Source organism: Cucurbita pepo, chromosome 18, assembly GCF_057944985.1.
Source record: "Cucurbita pepo subsp. pepo isolate OVF chromosome 18, ASM5794498v1, whole genome shotgun sequence".
Classification (NCBI taxonomy): domain Eukaryota; kingdom Viridiplantae; phylum Streptophyta; class Magnoliopsida; order Cucurbitales; family Cucurbitaceae; genus Cucurbita; species Cucurbita pepo.
In genome coordinates this window covers 8693534-8713619 of record NC_141815.1, presented here as the reverse complement: position 1 = coordinate 8713619, position 20086 = coordinate 8693534, and the positions used below count along the sequence as shown (strand labels likewise).

At 33.9% G+C, this 20086-nt stretch overlaps 3 protein-coding genes across 3 annotated transcripts; 1 reads left to right on the top strand and 2 right to left on the bottom strand.

The window, feature by feature from the left end:
* Window positions 1–1547: 1547 nt before the first annotated feature.
* On the bottom strand, window positions 1548–4660 carry LOC111780306 (thiol protease aleurain-like). Its single transcript, XM_023660677.2, has 8 exons — window positions 4387–4660; window positions 4150–4271; window positions 3785–3900; window positions 3233–3306; window positions 2886–3150; window positions 2659–2790; window positions 2400–2535; window positions 1548–1835 (listed from the first exon to the last, which is right to left on the bottom strand). Exons 1-8 carry the CDS (start codon window positions 4572–4574, stop codon window positions 1798–1800), a joined length of 1071 nt encoding a protein of 356 aa, XP_023516445.1. The 5' UTR covers window positions 4575–4660; the 3' UTR covers window positions 1548–1797.
* Window positions 4661–11286: 6626 nt separating this feature from the next.
* Window positions 11287–13929, top strand: LOC111780469 (serine/threonine-protein kinase RIPK). The gene is made up of 4 exons (XM_023660889.2): window positions 11287–11700; window positions 12618–12753; window positions 12877–13137; window positions 13219–13929. The coding sequence occupies exons 1-4, from the start codon at window positions 11323–11325 to the stop codon at window positions 13785–13787; spliced, it is 1344 nt and encodes a 447-aa protein (XP_023516657.2). The 5' UTR covers window positions 11287–11322; the 3' UTR covers window positions 13788–13929.
* A 2090-nt stretch (window positions 13930–16019) lies between these two features.
* LOC111779645 (RING-box protein 1a) lies at window positions 16020–17436 on the bottom strand. The gene is made up of 5 exons (XM_023659736.2): window positions 17203–17436; window positions 17037–17087; window positions 16854–16913; window positions 16393–16464; window positions 16020–16304 (listed from the first exon to the last, which is right to left on the bottom strand). The coding sequence occupies exons 1-5, from the start codon at window positions 17333–17335 to the stop codon at window positions 16267–16269; spliced, it is 354 nt and encodes a 117-aa protein (XP_023515504.1). The 5' UTR covers window positions 17336–17436; the 3' UTR covers window positions 16020–16266.
* Window positions 17437–20086: the final 2650 nt, after the last annotated feature.

Here is a 20086-nt window from a genome sequence, read left to right as displayed (position 1 = left end):
GATAATAATCAATAATGGTTAAATTTTATTAAAAAAAAAAATTAAAGTGGTATTAAATTATTTCTCTATTAATATATTTGAATAAATAAATTCAATCTAAAATTCAATTTTGCACTAAACAAATCCTTGTTATGGAAAATGGTCTAATTTAGAAGTTTTAATTTATTAGAGAAAAATTTAGAATTTTAAAATATTTAAAAACCAAAATGAGAGATGGTTGAATTTAGAGACCATTTGATTTATGATATTTTTAAATAATATTATATTGAATTTGTGCCATCTGATTTAAAATAAAACGTTTAATTAAAATTATTAATAAAACTTTTTAATCTTTAATATTTTTTATCTAAAATTATATCGAATAATTATGAATTATTATAGATGAATAAAACCGTTTAACGTGTTACCATTTTTTATGAAGATTTTTTTTAATGATTATAAATTGATTTTTGTGTTTATGATATTTTAATATATTTTATATAAGATTATATCGAATAATTATGAAGCGTAGATAAATAAAAATTAATTTTTATCAACCCAACCTGAAAATTAACGGTCGAGCTCGTGATCTTGATGCGCTCAACCAGCTTAGGGGAATTAAGCCCCATATATATTTTTCACCCCATTTTTAACGTGCGGCAACGTGATCTTGACCCATATATATTTTTCACCCCATTTTTTACCGTGTGACATCCTACGTGATCTTGACGCATATATATTTTTCACCCCCATTTCTTACTGTGTGACATCCTGATTTTGACACGTCGCCTTAGGGAGCCTTAAAAGGGAATTACACCCCATATATATTTTTCACCCATGTGACATCCTGATCTTGACACGTCGCCTTAGGGAGCCTTAAAGGGAATTAAACCCTGTATATATTTTTCACCCCCATTTTTTACCATGTTAGGGGAGCCCGGAATTAAACCCATATATATTTTTCACCCCCATCTCTTAGTGATGTCTTTAAAGGAGAATTAAGCCCCGACATCGTGATCTTAACACGCTCATGACCAGCCTTGAGGGGAATTAAGGCCCGTAATCCCCATATATATTTTTCACCTAGCTTTGTGGCTTTGTCAGAACTTAAACAAGGTTTTCACCTCGTGGCTTTGTCAGACCTTAAGCAAGGTTTGTCTTCACCAATCGAACCATCGCTCGTGCGGAATTCAAGCTTGTTCGATCACACACACCGCCTGCAAGTGCATGTTCAATCGTCTGCGACACAACCAACTTGACGCGGTTATGAAATTTTTAAGGTTGGGTTACCAATCCTACTCATACTCTCAACCCAACCTACTTATGTACACCCCTAATACAAAAATATTTCAAAAACTAAACTTGTACCAACAAAAAAATAAATATCTTTTTTTCTCAATTAGGATGGAACTAATTGATCTAGAATAATTGAAACTATTTATTTCAAAAAAAAAAAAAAAAAAAAAAAAAAAAAAAAAAAAAAAAAAAAAGACTATTCATACCAATAGCTCCAATCCAATGCTCCCAAACCAAAGTCCATTGCAATCTCATACCCTAAATACCGAAAATAATTTAATTATAATTATAATTTTATTGGAAGGTTCTAATATCTAGAGAATGGTACACAAAGATCAAACTTGTCCCACCATCTCTGGCTATGCAAATTTACAACAACAACAACATCACTTTACAGTCTGCATTTAATGATATAAACTACAAGAATTGGAAGCTTTAACTTGCACGTCCTGCCCACCATAGCCGTACCTTAATACCGCACTACCTTGCTTTCCCTGCCACAAGCTTTGCCATTTCCGCACTCTATGCAACAATGGGGTATGAAGCACAAGTTGCAATACCTGAAACCTCAACCATCTTTATCAGTAGGAAGCCATGAAGAACACTTCGATGATAGTTTTATACTTGTTGAGCTTAAAGAGAGAAATGAATTTGTATCCGTCCAAGCTGACAGCTAAATACATATTGTTCTGCTTGGACTTTCTCTTATGGACTTCCCCTCAAGATTTTAAAAAGCGTCTCTTAGGGAGAGGTTTCCACATCTTTATATGCTCGTTCTCCTCTCCAACCATCGTGGGATCTCAAGTTCCACTCTTTCTGGGGGGCCAACGTCCTTGCTGGCACACCGCCCGGTGTCTTAGTTTGATACTATTTCTGCTAGCGGTGGGCTTGGGCTGTCACATATGGTATCAGAGCCAGGCACTAGTTGGAATAGGACTAGACTCTCACCATGGTAAACGTATTTTAAAACCATAAGGCTAACGGCCATACGTAATAGGCCAAAGAAGACAATATCTATTAGCAGAGGGTTTGAACTAACTTGTACTATTACAGATCTATATCTGACTATTATATTATTCCAATTGAACAAATTTTGTACTCAGTAGTGTAGGAAGAAAACTTACCACACATGTTCTTGCCCAGCTCCATCTTGAAGTAGCCATGTTCACCCCATTTGTCTCCCCAGGAGTTCTTTATAAGCCAGTATGGGACACCATCTTCGACCCCATAACCGACCGCAAGCACGGCGTGGTTTACATCCTGCCAGTAAAACCAGAAACTATCAGACATTATCTTATCATGTTACCATGCCACTGCAGGCTGAAGATGATGAACATTCATGTCAGACATTTTCACAGAGCCAACAAATTAATTCATGTCAACCTGAGGAGTATTGCCGCATAATTCACTGGTGTAAACTCCCTTTGTATACAAGCGAAAATCGCTAGCCACCTCAAACGCTACGCTTACTGGTCGAACAAGACCAACTGCTTCCTTCAATTCATCTTCAGCGCCCTGCATATCACCCCAACAATTAGAAAATGATCGTGAAACAGATTTGGATGCTTCATCACAGCCGGGGGTTAAAGGAATTGGTCCTTGGCTCTTACTTGAGTGATGTTCACAGAATCAATGACTTGTACTGCAGCATTCCCGGCTACGAATTCGCATTTGCCGTCTTTTCCAGTGTAAGGATATGCTTCTTCAGTTTCAAGGCCACCATTGTACTTGATGTACTCAAAAGCTTGGGAAGGCAGTCCACCATTGCAGCCGAAGTTGTTAAAAGCACCTGCACAATCCACCAGCTGCTGCTCGGACAGGGAGATTCCCTTTCCAAATGCTTGTGCATAGGCCGCTTCTAGCGCTCCAGTAGTACTGCAAAAGCAAGAAAAAATAAATTGTATGCATAATTACTGAGTAGCATTGAGCAACCTTATTCCTAGAAGATAAAGCTAACCTGAATGTCCAGCAAGAACCACATTGGCCTTGATCTTTAACAGGGCTGACTATGCCATTTTTTCTCCAGTCTTTCTGCATAAAGGGCGTAGACAGGTTGTTAACAAAGTCTTGACATCACAAATTTGTTTGAATGATCACAGTTTCATATGATCAATTGTATGACGTGAAATTAGAGTGTTTCATAGTATCTCATAATTCGACAAAAGGGAAATTTGTATGACGTGAAATTAGAGTGTTCCTCTAATTTACAAAGAATGGGAAATTTGTATATATAATAAACTTGTATATAAAGATTTGCCCCTCTTTTGTGCCCTCAGATGAAGAGAATAACAATATAGGATACAGGACTTCATGCTCTTCCATCATGTTAATAAATCACAAAAAAAAAAAAAAAAGACTTCAAAAGCTCAAAGATTCTGGTAAATTTAATTATATTGATGTTTTTAACACGGTATAGATCAGTCAGACTAATGTTCAAACCTTTGAGTCAGAATTCTACTACTGTTAACACTTTGGATTCAAGTTGTCGAGAGTATATGTAAGGATGTACCGATTCAGGAAGAACAACATCAGTAAGTTTGTGGCTGCCCTTTGTGGTAGCAGAGCACTCTTGAGGAGCTCCTAGCCTGTATTTCTTGAACTCCTCCCACGTCCAATCCGCAAATTCTGCAACGATTGGGAATACAAGCACTCAGCATCATCTTTTTTTTTTTTTTTTTTTTTTTTTTGCCTTCCTAAACTAGTTATGCAAATCGAGATTCTTCTCGATGACTTGATTAATCAGTAGAATCAGATAGTCATCCAAATCAAAAGTGCAAACGATCATCTAATTTTTCACAGAACAAATAGAAAAGTTCTCATAAGCGTACAAATCAAGCGAACTACTTAAAATCAGAAGTCAATCATATAACTTACGATTAACACCAAGCTTGTAAGAAAGGCCTTTTCTATTAGTCGATTTTATCAGTTCCAAACTCTCCAAGAAAACTCCGAATCGGAGTTTCATCTCCTCCGCCGTCTCGTAGCTCTTCCCATACCTGAAACAATCCACTACAATCTCCTCAGTACAAAAAAATCCACCAAAACAACCAGATAGCGAGAGTAAAGAAAGCGAAACGATAATCAATCAATCACGGATACAATCGGACGAACCTGTGAGCGAATCGAGCAAATCGGAGAGCGTGAGGAGCTTGGCCGATGACTCGAACGACCTCCAACTCCAACTCACGAAGACGGTCAGAGACCATCTGAATTGGATTCAAATCATCGAAGACGGATCCGGAAACAGCACAGGAGAGCAGTAGAAGAACAGAGGAAACGAAGAACAGACGTGAAGCCATCGCTGTTGCAGATTCTTGCTCTCACTCTTCTTCTCTCCAGAGAGTTGGGAAAGAAGACCAAACCCAATCGGATATTTATACAGTGGAAATGTGATCGGAAATCTCAAAGCTTTTCATATATATTTTATTATTTTTATTATTACATTCCAATTTTTTTAAAAATTAAATAAATAAAATTCAGAGCATAATTCATGTTTTATTTTTAATATTTAAATTATTTCATTTTATTCTAAACCTAAATATTAGAAGTGTTCGTGGATTGAATTTGGTCCAATTATGACATTTTTTAAGACCAATTTAATTGTTTCGACGGTAAATTTTAAATCATTATTATATCATAAATAGTTATTTATTCAAAAAAAATATTAGTTTATAGAATATTTAATTATTTTCAAACATTTAATTATGACTATATATTTTTAAAAATTATTTTTTAAATAACCAAATTTTTTTAAAAAAGTAATTAGAGAATAAATAATAAAAAATGATTATGAAATTAAATAAAAATAAAATAAATTGAAAAACATCTATATTTTAGAATTGTAATTTAATTTTTTTTTTTTAAAGTAATCTATATTTTAGATATAAAAAATAGAGATTTAATTGAAAATTTTAAAACTATAATAATTAAATTAGAAGTAAATATAACTATAAATACTACAAAATTAAAACTAATTCTAAGGGGAATAAAATATGTTTGGGACAAGCAAGGTCTATATGGAATAAATTTGAAAATTATTTAATTATTATTTTTAGTTAAAAAAAAAAAAACTAATTAAAGACATAAATAATTGAGAAGGGGTAAATGCGTCAAAGGCGTGAGCTACTGGTGAAGAATCTACCAATAATGTCATGCCACGTGTTAGAGCGTTGGTTGGTCCCCAAGAGTCTGTTTCAAGCTGGCGAGCTTGATGACGTGGACGAATTGTTTTCATGTTGAGTGTGGACATATTTTACGATATTCTCCTTCCGATTTTTGGGATTTTTGACGATAAATAAACGTGAACGTTATGTCTATTTCTTTTTTGGAATAAAGATTTTTGTGTGAAAATATCTAGGGTTTGCATTTTCATTTTTTTTTAATTATTTTTATAAAAAAAAAAAAACTAATTTATTTATAATATATGAAACGAGAGTCGGATTAACCTTGACTGTTTATTAGTTTGGGTTGAGTTGAATTTTTAAAAAAATTAAAAATACTGGTTCGTTAGTGAGTTGATATTTCTTTTGGTTCGTTCGTGTTCGTGTTCGTTCATGGTTCGTTCGTTCATGCGTTGTGAATAAGTTAAATTTTTTTAAATAACCCGATAACTCAATCCAACCCAAATATAAAAGGTAACCGAAGAAAAAACACGGGAAGGAGAGAGAGGAGAAAGAGAAGAACACGAGATAGAGATGGACAAAAAATTTATGAAAATTTAATGTTGTTTTTTTAACGTAAAAATATAATTTTACACTTTACAAAAAAAAACTATTTAAGAAAATACATATTTCTAAAAGAGAACCATATTTATATTGGTTTTTGAGTTGATTCGAACATTTTTCACCTACGTTGTGGTCCCGTCTAGGCCTTCTAACTTCAAACGAGCATAATATAAACGATTCGAGTGTAATCGATGTCATACGAGCCTCTTCTTGGCCTTTTGGTTTCAAATGAGTTTTAAGTGGTTTAGAAGTGTGGTCCTTGTCGAACGAGTCTACCTATATGAACAGTGAGGATTTAGAAGTTCATGTTCCCCGGTTAAAAAATGACACATATTTTTGTAGGAGTATGGTCGTTGTTGGATGGCTCTCCCTATTTGAGTCACGAAGACGTAGAAGTCTCTATTCAATATAATTTTTATTAAAATATATTTGATAAAGCAAACATATAATATATTTTTAATATTATATATATATATATATACACGCGTGTGTTGAAAATATATTTGTATTAAGCGAGACCTCCCGTGCCCGTAAAATATTTCTTTCTTTCCTATTTTTCGTATAAACGGGAAATCTTCTTCGGTCGAGGTGGGTAAATTTGAACTTTGGGCCGGGCTAAGGTGATCAGCCCATTAAAAGGTCCATGCCCAAAGCCCAAAGCCCAATTATTAGAACCCCCACATTATACCTAATTAATATACTTAAATATTAAACTTTTAATTTATTCGATATCTTTTTAAATTTTTTATTTTGTATCTAACCCGTCTTTAAAAAATTTTAAAATTTTAAAATTTTAAAATAAATTATCTATTAGATATAAAATTAAAGCGTATAATAAAAAATAATAAGTTAAAAGTATTAATTTAATACTAGCGATTTTATTTAAATAAAATTAAGAATATTTTTTTTTTAAATAAACCACTTTTGAACAAATTTTATTAATTACTCCGAAATATATTTTATGTTGTTTTTATATTAAGTGCTTAATTAAATATACAACACAAAAGATTTGACCCACGTTTTTATTTTATCTCTAATATTAAATTAAATAATTGGCGTTTTTATTTTATTTTATTTTATTTTATTTTATTTTATTAAGAAGCTTCCTAAATATGCCATCCATTTACCTTTTTATCCACTCATTTCTATTTTCTTTCCTAATCACTTTTGACTCAACTTTGGTATCCAAACTCAAAAGAATATTCATACGATCCAAAAAACGCTTTTCGGTCACTTTTTTATTTTTCAAAAATGGAATTTTCATATTTCACGTTCCAATTTTTGTACTTTTTTTTTCTTTCTTTTTATTTTAATAAGTTTGCGCCAAAAGAGAAACGTTCATTCTTGTGGGCTTGATATGATACGGTTCGGTTTCCTTTCAAAAGGACATCAGATAGGTTTCCAAATAAATATGGCAACTCGACTGAAATTCTATTCTAACCTCTGGTTTACAAGCTCGAAATTTAAGAGGTACCTAAAGAAACGGGAAACTCACCGCTCGCCGGTGAAAGAGAAGAAAAGATAATTGAATGCTCGAGGGCTGAAATGCAAAATAGCTCTCTTCTAGTAGCTTATCATGAATTTAGGCTTCCCGGTTTAAAACCCGTGTGGTAGGGGAAGGTTTCCACACCCTTATTATAAAGGGTATTTTGTTCTCCTCCCAACTAACGTATGACATTACATGGATACAGATAGATTTTATAATCTTAAATTTTATTATATTTTAGTCTCTAAATTTTTAAAATATTTAAAATTTAAGATTGGATAATATTTTTATTTTATTATTTATAAATGAACGGTAGATTCGAGACAATATAGACATATTGGATGTTAGATAAAAATAATAATACAATAAAAAAATTTAAAAATTTAAAGATTAAAATAAAATAAACGTTGACTAAAAAGTTGAAAAAAGTAATAATAAATAAGTAAATACGACGACAATATGTAAATGTTTTATAATATTTTAATAAAAAAAAATTGCAAGGGTTTCTAAGATAATAATATTATTAAAATTTAAGGTCAAAAAAGAATAATAATAACGTGTTAAATTTTCAAATATTTGAAAAACTTCCCTTGTTTCGTGAAAATCCACGAAGAGAGGGTTGAAGTAGTTGCGATATTATTTTTTTTTTCATCACAATATATTGACCAATCCCCATCAATTAAATATTTATTTAAATACTAAATTATATATTTTAGACCAATAAATGTTATTTTTTTTTTTATAAATTATTTTAATAACTCTTGCGTTGTTTACATTAAATAATGTGCAAAATTATATAAAAAAAAAATTAATATATTTTTGTGTTTCTAAAGTTTCGTCGATAATAGTTTATAAATATTATTAACGGTGTCCATATAAAAAATTGTAAAAGTTGGGTTGAGTTGAATTTTTTAAAAATTTAAAATTTGGGTCCAATTCGAGAGTTGACATTTTTCTATTGGGTCAACTCAATCCCCTGACAATATAGAGTTGTAATCTAACCCAATCAAAACTCAATCCAACTCGTGTAGACCCATAAATACTATTCTTATCTTATTATTATTATTATAATTAATAAATCTATTCTAAGCGTTTAGCGTATTTAGTAGTAGGCTTCAGATTTTAGGTTGTTTCTATTGCATGATGAAAGTCCCACATCGGTTAATTTAGAAAATGATCATAGGTTTATAATCAAATAATACTCTCTCCATTGGTATGAGACATTTGGGGAAGCCCAAAACAAAACCATGAGAGTTTATGCTTGAAGTCTGCAATATCATACTATTGTGGAGAGTTTTTTTTAAAAAAATATTATTATATATATTCCCAAAAAGCGAATGGAAAATGCAATCCACCATTAATAAAGAATAATATTTGCAATGATGACGAACTAAGATAGCCCAAAAGCCATTATTATTGTCACAATACCACTTTTAAAGCTTATCCCCAACTTTATATAATATAGTCCTTATTTACATTAAAAGCATTATTTCAAATTAATACATGAATTTTTATTAAGAAAAATAAAAGCGAGGAATGAGCCTGATTGACAAGGTTGTAATAGTAAATGACAAAAATGTCCATTGACTTAGTTTATAGCTGGGGGCAATAGTTCGACGCGTGGTCCCCACGCACCTACTCCCCTCATTTGATTTGACGAAACTACCCTCCAATTAGATTTTTTTTTTTTTTTTCATGTGAAATGTATTAATCAACCACAAGGCGACCAGCCCATCATTTTTGTAACCCTTTTTTCTGTTCGGTCAAACAGACTTTTATTTTAAATTTTAATTCAAAAGGATGAAATAAACGGGACCACTCCTTACTTGGTGTAGCATGTTACATGGGTCGAGAGTGGGAACTTAATTTCCGTCTGGGCATGCGTTCTTGGATTGCTGTTGCATATTCAGCTCCATTTGCAGCTGCTACTCTGTTTTCTTGATCTACCCAATTGGTCAAGGAAGCTTTTCTAACGGTATGCCTCTAGGAATCTATGGTACTTTCAACTTTATGATTGTATTCCAAATCGAATTGATCGGGTCATGTAGGAACAAGGTTCAAGTCTACCGGTCTGTTAGGATGCCTCAGCTGCATGCATCACTGCACTTTCACTTGACTTTGTTAGTAGCTCCCTTTTCACGTCCGTTAAATTTTTTGAATTTTTAGAAATTAAGTTGAATATTATATTATATTTTATTTTATTAAATATTATTGAATTTATTAACTCTTAACAAAAAGAAAATATATTAAATGAAAATTACCCATTAAATTTTTTAAGTAAATCGAGAATTTTGAAGAAATGAAATTGAAATACGAAGTGTTGTTAGAATCGCTCAACAATGCACACACTCGATCAAGATGAACACAAAGAACATGAGAGAGAAAATACAAAGAGAAATATTGGCTAAAAGTTTTATTCGTATGTACAACAATCGAAGAAAATATATATTTTATATTTATTTTATATTAAAATGGAAAATGTAATTATTTTATATATATATATATATATATATATAATTGAAGTCAAGAAAGCCTGTACACACGACCACATCTCAACAACTTGAAACGTGGGACCCACATAAGATCGGAAAGGTCAACTTTGGATAGAAGCAAGGATCCTGATCATCTTGCAAATCTGCTGTTTTCTTAAAAGTACGCACATCGGACGGTCAGGATTGTGGGTGTATTATCCAAATCATAGAATGGGGTTGATGATAATATATTGGAGGGGTAGGAGTTTCTAGAAGAGAGAAAAAATATTGGAATATCACCAACTTTGGTTACATTCTGACAGTAATTTCTGACCAAATCACTAACGAAAAAATGGCTGCATATTAGCCTTCCCTAAAGTCTAAAGGTTACCCTAAGTTAGCGTACACTCAATTTTAGCTCGGTTTAAAGTCAAAGTTTGACTAATTTGGTTCGTTTATTTATTGGATTGGACAAAGTTGTTCTTGGACTTATCTAATATCTTACCACTCAGTCAACCTAAATAATATATATATATATAATTATTCGTAAACTTCTGTGAATTTTACGTGTTAAAAAGTTAAGAAATTAAATAATAAATTAAAATAACTGTATCAAACGAGTCAATAATTTAATCCAATAGGTTAGTTCAAGTCTGACGATCTTGACCCAAATTTTGATTTAATGAGCTAATGGCTTGGCCATTAGGAGTCGTGTCAACCTAATTCAATTCAGACTAAAACAATGTCTTAAGGTCACTGAACTTGAACTTGGATCGAGTTTGTGCCTTTACTTTTTAAAGACAAACCGAGTTAGTTTCATTTGGATCTAATCTCGGGGACAAGTTTAGCTCGATTACTTTTTTTAGATTTAACATGATTTTGTTTTTATTTTCTTCGATATTTTTTTTGAATATGAACGAAGCTTCATAAAATATTAAATAAGGTCTTAAAAAAAAAAAGAAAATAAATAGGAAAGTTCTTTTGATCATCTAGATTTTCAAAGTAGACAAAATCAACCAATAATTTAATCCCTTTTTCTTCCAAAATAAAAATAAAATAAAAAAAGTCAAAGGGGTAGCCACGTCATTTTGCTTTCAAACCGTATTTTGACTTTTGACCTTTCATTCCATTTCATCCGACACAATTCACATAATATTTATAAATAATAATATATACACGGTATTGCGGAATTATTCAAAATTAAAAAATTAAAAAATTATTAATTAATTTATTTAATGGAGACGCCATTGAAGAAGCTGCATGCTTGTTTCTTCTCTCTGTATTTTCTCTATAAATTCAAATTTTCTTCAAATTCTCTCATCTAATTTCATTTAATTTCATTTAATTTCATCTCAAATTCGGATCGATGAAGAAGAAGGTATCATGGAGGTCGTTTGTGCCGTCGTTCTGCTGCGGCGGGTTGCCGGCGAAGGCCGCGAAGAGGGTGGCGGCGAAGCAGAGTTCTTTCACTAGGCTTTCTATGGTGGATTTGAGCAATCCAAATTCTGTTCTTTCGGAGGATCTGTCTGTATCTCTGGCTGGCTGCAATATTCACATGTTCACTTTGGGAGAGATTAAGGTTATGACTCAGAGCTTCTCAACCGGTAACTTCCTCGGAGAAGGTGGCTTCGGACCGGTCTATAAGGGGTTCATTGACGACAAGCTTCGGTTCGGTCTCAAGGCTCAGCCTGTTGCTGTCAAGCTCTTGGACTTGGATGGATCTCAAGGCCACCGCGAGTGGTTGGTAAGTCGTTTTGAAAAAACTTGAGCTAATCTCGATATGTATGTATGTGTGTGTATATATAGGTGGAACGGAGATTTGAGGAGGATCGAGGTAGGGATGGAGATATGAAATGTAATTCTTGTCTCCAACCCAGTTTAGCTAAGGGAGAAAGCTTTCCCTTACCTCTTTGGTAACTGAGTGGAGATTTGAGCAGGGTCGGAGAAGGGATGAGGATATGAAATGTAATTTTCGTCTCCAACCCTGTTTAGCTAATCGGGAGAAATCTCTTCCTGACCCCTCTTGCATTTGGACGGAGATTTGAGCAGGGTCGAATAGGGATAGGGACATGTAATTCTCGTCTCCAACTCTGTTTAGCTAATCGGGAGAAATCTCTCCCTGACCCCTCTTGCATTTGAACAGACATTTGAGTAGGGTCGAATAGGGATAAGGACATGTAATTCTCGTCTCCAATCCTGTTTAGCTAATTGGAAGAAATCTCACCCCGACCTTGAGCAAGGATGGAGATATGAAATGTAATTCTTGTCTCCAACCCTGTTTAGTTAACAGGGAGAAATCTCTCCCCGACCCCTCTCGCAACTGAATGAAGATTTGAGCAAGGTCGGGGCAAGGGTAGGGGCATGAAATGTAATTTTCGTCTCCAACCCGTTTTAACTAACGAGGAGAAATCTCTCCCTAACCTCTCTCACATTTGAACGAAAATTTGAGCAGGGTCGGGGCAGGGATAGGGACATGAAATGTAATTTTCATCTCAAACCCTATTTAGCTAATAGGGAGAAATCTCTCCCGACCCATCTCATATTTTCGGTTTAAACATAGATTCTCCACTCCGTTTGAAATGGGCTCCTATAGATTAAACGAACATTTGTAGTTATCTTATCGTACACGATACAATCTCACTTTCTTTTCGGTTTTTGTAGACGGAGGTGATTTTTTTGGGACAATTGCGAGATCCACATCTAGTGAAATTGATTGGATATTGCTGTGAAGATGAACACAGGGTGTTGGTTTATGAGTACATGCCAAGGGGCAGCTTAGAGAACCAGCTCTTTAGAAGTAAGTAATTCTTAAATTTTTTATTTTTTTAAAAAATAATTTTAAAATAAATGGGGTTTTTTTTTTAAAAAAATTTATTAATGGATAATTGATTAGTTATTATTATTTTAATTATTTTTACAGGATTTTCAGTGTCACTGCCATGGTCAACTAGAATGAAAATAGCTTTAGGAGCTGCCAAGGGACTGGCCTTCCTTCATGGAGCAGCAAAACCAGTAATTTACAGAGATTTCAAAGCTTCCAACATCTTGTTGGATTCCGATTACAACGCAAAGCTTTCCGATTTCGGGCTCGCTAAAGATGGCCCCGATGGAGACGACACCCATGTCTCGACCCGAGTCATGGGCACTGAAGGCTATGCTGCTCCCGAGTACGTTATGACAGGTGAGTTTGATCGATCTATTAGTTCTTGGTTGGTAACTGTTTAGTTGTAGAAACATTGTTTAATGTTGTTTGTTTTTTTAGGTCATTTGACGGCTATGAGTGATGTCTATAGTTTTGGTGTGGTTCTTTTGGAGTTGTTGACGGGACGACGGTCGTTAGAGAAGAATCGGCCACATCGAGAGCAGAATTTGGTTGAGTTTGCTAGGTCAATGTTGAATGATCCCAGAAAGTTGGGCCGAATCATGGACTCGAGACTAGAAGGACAGTACTCGGAGATTGGAGCAAGAAAGGCAGCGGCATTGGCATACCAATGTTTGAGTCAACGCCCGAAGCAACGGCCGACGATCAACGAAGTGGTGAAAATCTTGGAGCCATTAAAGGATTATCAAGACATGCCTATTGGAACTTTTGTTTTCGAGATGTCGGAGAAGACTCCAACATCGAAGGGAAGCGAAACTCCGAAAGAAGAGAAGAAGAAAGTGAACGACGGAGGGCATCAGGAAAATGGTCATCATAGAGGACAAAATCATCATCTCCGACAGCTCAGATCGCCGAATTCATTACCTGAAAATGGGGTGAGGAACGCCAACCGACGGCCGACGAGCTCAGTGTTGCACCCTAGAGGTGGCAACGGCGACCGAAGACCTTAAGGTCGTTGGATTTGGAACACTCGTGTAAATGATCAGATATGTAGTTAGAAATACTGTGCGCGGAATTTCATTTGTTATAATTTTTTCCTTTTTTATCTAAAAAAGATTTGATATCTCAATATACTTTCAATCATATATTCAATAGATTCTCAAAATTTTAATTTTGTGTATAATAAATTATTTAAAATTTACTAATTTATTGATGACAAAATTATAACTTTAGAGTCCTCATCAATTTTATATTATTAGACCCCGTTAATTTTTTATTAATTTAAACTAATTAAAAATTTTATTAAATAAAAAATAAAAAATTTAGATGACTATTATAATATAAATATTTGAAGTTTAGGGGAGAAAAGGACCAATTCAAATGAGACAACTCACCAACCCTATTAATATTTTTAACCCTCAATTTTAGAAGTACGAATAAGTAAACTTTGTGAAATTACTATTGTACCCTTCTAACGTCATATATTTTTTAAATATGATGTCTTTAGGTTATCGAGTTGAAACATTTTTTTAAATTTAATATAATTGTCCGAATGGTAGGTTTTTTCCAACTCGAGCCATCATGATTAAATAATGAACTCAACTGTATAAAGTTGGGTTGGTTCGGGTTTTTTTGAATAACATAGACGTTTGTTCTTTGATTCAAGCGGAAGACTTTTTTTTATGGCTTTAACCCTTTAATTTTGTCGAGATAGTGATTTTTCCAGTCCAAAATTTTTCGTTCTCAAACAAAAAAATACATGTAAACTATTACTGAATGCTCACTTTAGCACGTTTAGATGAAATTTAAGAATGTTGAGTCTAGTAAAAATATTTTAATAATAAGTGCTTTATCAAAAAGTATATATATTTTAATGTTTGTTCTGCTTTTTAAAAGTATTTTTGAAGTGCGTTTCGTCACGCTTTCATTCTAAATCATTATACTAGTGTTCTTAGTGCTCTTAGCTTATATATTATATATACACATAAATATATATATATATATATATATTAATAAAATCATTTGCAATTTTAGATAATTATGTTGAGAAAAAAAAGAATGAATTATTAGAGCAATACAACTTTACAAATAAAACACAAAAAAGAAAAACATATTACTTTAGGATAAGTCCAACATGTCATGTCTTTATATATAAGTTTGAAAATATGTGGAGTGGGCCCCACCAACTAATTGATATTTAAAATAAATTAATAATAATATATTTTAATCTTAGATGGGTTGTACCAACAAAGGAACATTATTTTGATTTATGCATTTTCAATTTCATTCTATTTTAATTCTTAAACTTGTTTTGAAACTTTGAGGTAATATCAAACAGGTTGAATTATTCAACTCTATTATGTCGAAGTCAAATTTTGTCTTTTTTGACAAATTAGTGGGAACATTTTATTTTTAAAATACCAAAAATGCCCTTTTTACATTTGCAATCACTATTTTAGCGATGTAGAACAACGAATACACAAACGACTACGTTTTGAGAATACGTCTTTGGGGGCTTGTCGCTATAAGCCTTGGCCAATTCCTTGAGAAAACAGAAGAATTAGATACTTTCCTCCTTGAGATGATCCAATTCCTTAAGAAAATGGAGCAAATTAGATACTTTTCTCCTTAAGATTAATCAACCAATCCATCAATCCTAACATGCACATCAACGGAAGAATATGATTGAAAAAAGATAGAACGTATAGACTAGATTGAAACTTTTAACCAATGAAAACTATATTGAAAAGTGTGAGGTCCCACATCAGAACGTAACATTAAGGGTGTGGAAACCTCCCCTTAGCATACACGTTTTAAAGACCTTGAGAGAAAGCTAGAAAGGAAAAGCCCAAAAAATTATTTATAAGAGCGTGGAAACCTCTCCCTAGCATACCCGTTTTAAAAACATTGAGGGAAAGCTAGAAAGGAAAAACCAAAAAAATTATATATAAGGGTCTGGAAACCTCTCCCTAGCATCCAGGTTTTAAAAATCTTGAAGGAAAGCTAGAAAGGAAAAGCCCAAAAAGGACTATCAACTAGCAGTGGGCTTGAGTCGTTACAAAAAGACACCAAACAAGCTAAAACACCATATCTAGCATTGTCAATTTGTCGCTTATTGACTGTCGACGAATAACTTTATAAAAATATAATGATTGACCTTAGGACATTGCTCCCCTATGATACAAGTATCCACAATCCCATTTCAAATAACTAATTCAATAAAGCCATAGTAGAAGCTCACAGGAAGAAAGAACTTTCATCAAGATATTTAATAAGGAATGTAAACATTTAACTCAATACTTGTAGTGTAATGTCTAAGGTTCACATTGTGAATAAAGTACTCATCTTAATCTGCTTCGGATATGAAAAGGCACACAATTGAACACAACAGGATTTGGGGATTGGACATTGGTTCAGATTTGCAACAATTAGACATTTCAAGTAGAGTATTTTGTCTGACCTTTGGCATTGCAGCGGTATGAAGGTGTCCTAATGTCCATACTTCTGGAACTCCCATTCGCTGTTATCTGAAGAACATAACAAAAGCTTAATCAAGAAGAAGCAGAATTTCATACAGTTTTATGAATTAGACCCATTAAAGCTTATAAAGTATACCCAATGGACAAACTTGGCGAGTCTTCAGCCAACGACTAATGCAGTGGAAGTGAAAAGCATGGTTGCATACCCCTGCAAACAAGAATCTTAATCAAGAGCAAGCCCATAACACAGAGGCAGATAAAGGCCAAATCCCCAAAAGAAAATGCCACAATAACACGAGATCAAATGACAAAGACAAATAACCACCGCAAATTCTAGATTGATATGAAACTTTGGAAGTTTAAAGAAAGGTCCATTCAACAAGACAATTGGAATTGTTTAGCAGTTTAATTAAGAAAAATTAGTAGCTCAGGATGATTTTCCAGTCAATGAGATTAATATCTATTGCAAAATGCACGAACATCGGTCATATTTCACAGAAAAGGAAAGAACATATAGCACGCAGAGCTCCCAAACCATCTCAAACAAGGAAACTAAAATCAATATTAAGGTTTTAGAAAAGAGGCGTAATAGCATACCCCAGGCGACGGTACATTCCTCACTAGTGGCACTCGCCTGATTCGCTTGACATTCAATGCCTAAACACCAAACAAATCGTATGTAAACAATAGTCAGAAACATCAAATTACCATCCAAAACAGAATCTAGAATTAAAGATTAAAAAACGAACATTGAAAACCCTAAAAATTGTTTCAACTTACAGAGATCCATGATGTGATTCCTACAAATTGCACAGTTATCAACAACAATATCTGCACAAGTAAATCACAATTGCGTTACGACACCAACAAGAATCAGTCAGAAACATCCAAACGCGAAAGGAATCAATCAGAAATCGGAGAAGTTGAAATTAGGGTTTGAAAGTACCCCAAGCCCAGAGAGCGACAGCATTCCACTTTTTGATCTCAAATCGCTTAGGTTTTTTGGAAGACGAAGGGCCAGCACTACTCGAAGCCTCACCCGCGGGAACCATAGGCACATCGGAATCCAACGTAGCCATGGCTGAAACCTCAATTGCAAAGCGTCGGTTCTCCGGTCAGCGGCTGAGAAGCAATCCGGCAAGCGAAAGAAGAATATCGCAGCAGAAGAATGACTGGAAAAGGTGCTTGGGCCTTATATTTATTTGGGCCAAAAGGGTAATTTTACATATATATCCTATTTTTTCCAAAAAAAAAAAAAGTTAAATTTGAAACTTAAAAACTGTTTAACAAATATTTAATATTTAATTTTATATTTAAAAAATTTACTAATTTATCACAATAGAATATTAAGAGTTTAAAAAAATTATATTTATATATAATATATGAATTTATTTTTTTCTAAAAAAATTATGGAATTGGTAAATGGATGAATTAGTTGGGCTTCAAAAGATTGGGCCATTATTTTTTGAAATATGGGCTTCAAATGGTACTTTACCCATTACATGTTGGGCTTTGTCTTTATTGGGCTTAAGTGGGCCCAATGGTTTATTGGATTTTATGTAATTTAAATTTAAAATAAAATTGGGTAAATTCCATGACCAATTAAATTTTTATTTAGGGTTTTCTAAATTATTTTTGATAATTAGTGAAAAAAATGTATTTTGTATTTTTCTTTAATATTATCTAAAAATAATTAAAAAGAAAATAATGTGTTCTCAATGTATCAATATCCAATTAGTAAGTTGTGTTCATGTCGTGTAACGGCCCAGATCCACAGCTACTAGAATTGTCCTCTTTGAGCTTCTTCTTCTTGGTTTTTCCTCAAGACTTTAAAATGCGTCTACTAATGGAAGGTTTCCACACCTTTATACATAGTGTTTTTGTTCTCTTCCCCAACCAATGTGGGACATTACAATCCACCCCCTTCTGGGACTAGCAGCCTTACTGGCACACCGCCTCGTGTTTACCTCCGTCGGGGAACAGCCTCCTTGCCAGCACATAGTCTGGTGTCTGGCTCTGATATATCGTGTTTGCACAAATTCTGTTTATGTGATCGCGTTCTTTAGACCATTTGTTTGAACTTCTTCTTCCGAGGAAATACCTTTAAAGAAAACGTCTTTTTAACTACATATTTTTAAAATTTTTGAACCAATAAACACTATAATATAGCTTCATAAACTATAATTTAAGTTATATAAATCTAACCATTTGTGAGATTTCACATCAGTTAGAGAGGAGAGCGAAACATTCCTTATAAGCGTGTAGAAATCTCTTTCTACCAGACACGTTTTAAAAATCGTGAGCCTAACAGTAATACGTAACGGGCCAAACCAGACAATATCTGCTAATAGTGGACTTAGCCTGTTACAAATGATATCAGAACCAGATACTAAGTGGTGTGCTAGCAAGGACGTTGGCCCCATGGGGGTGGATTGTGAGATCTTACATAGGTTGGAGAAGGGAATGAAACATTTCTTATAAAAGTGTAGAAACCTTTCTCTAGTAGATGCGTTTTAAAATCGTGAGGTGACGACGATACCTGACAGGCTAAAGCGGATAATATCTACTAACGGTGGACTTGAATTGTTACATCACTCGGGATTTTGAAACTCGAGCTCTAACACTCGGTTTGAGAGACGTTTTTGGTAAATTAATGGGAATTGAAGCATCTTTGATTGAGAAGAAAAAAAGGTGGCAGATTATGGCTGCTTCTGCTTCCTTTTCCTCTCTCCATTGTTGGATACAACTATTCATCCATAGTGCTACCCTCCCCAACCACCCCATAAAGACTTTACCTTTTCATCTCATTATATTTCATGTCATAATCAAGTTATTCACTATTCAACGAGGGCTTTCTAGGTATATTAGAAAGATCTCGTTCAAGTTCGACTAAGTTTACGACCGTACTTGCTTTTGGATGGAGAGCTTGTAATCTGCAACATAGAGTTTCAGGATTCATCTTCATCCCATTTCAAAATACAGCTAAGGTTCGAGTTTGAATCATCCACCGCTGGAATCAAAACTAGTGCTTTTATCCACTAACTATGTTTGGACTCAGACTTCTGTGAGAGTGTTGATTAATTCAAAGACAAAGGTTTAAGGTTTGAATTTTCGATCGCTTTTTTTTCATTAAACTATGCTTGGATTCACGACCCTCTCGTGCAAGTACTAATTAACCCAAGAACACGGGTTCGGGGTTTGAATCATTAATAGGTCAAATGATAACTAGTAACTTTATCCACTGAACGAGGCTTGGACTTGCAACCCCTCTTGGGAGAGTACTAATTGAATCCTCAATTATAACCTGTGCTTTTAACCGCTAAACTATACTTGGATTCACATCCCTTCTTCAGAGAGTGCTTATTAATCCAAGGACAATATAACAGTCCAAGCCCACCATTAGCAGATATTATCCGTTTTGGCCCGTTACGTATCGTCATCAGCCTCACGATTTTTAAAACACGTCTACTAGGGAGAGGTTTCCACACCCTTATAAAAAATGCTTCCTTTCCCTCTCCGACCAATGTGTGATCTCACAGACAAGGATTTAGAATTTGAATCACCAACTATCGGATCGTCGAGATGATAACTAGTACCTTAACCCACTGAACCACGTTCAAATTTACAATCCCTCTAACGAGAGAACAAGGGTTGAATCATCGACCATTAAAATGACAACTAATCCTGTTATCAACTGAACTATGCTCGTAAAAGTGTACCAATGGTAGGTAAGGCTCCACTTAGAGCAGCATCATCCCAATAACACTATAATTAAACTAATTATTAGGGCAAAACCAACCCTCCCTTTGGGTGCCTTTTCAGCTGGCTTC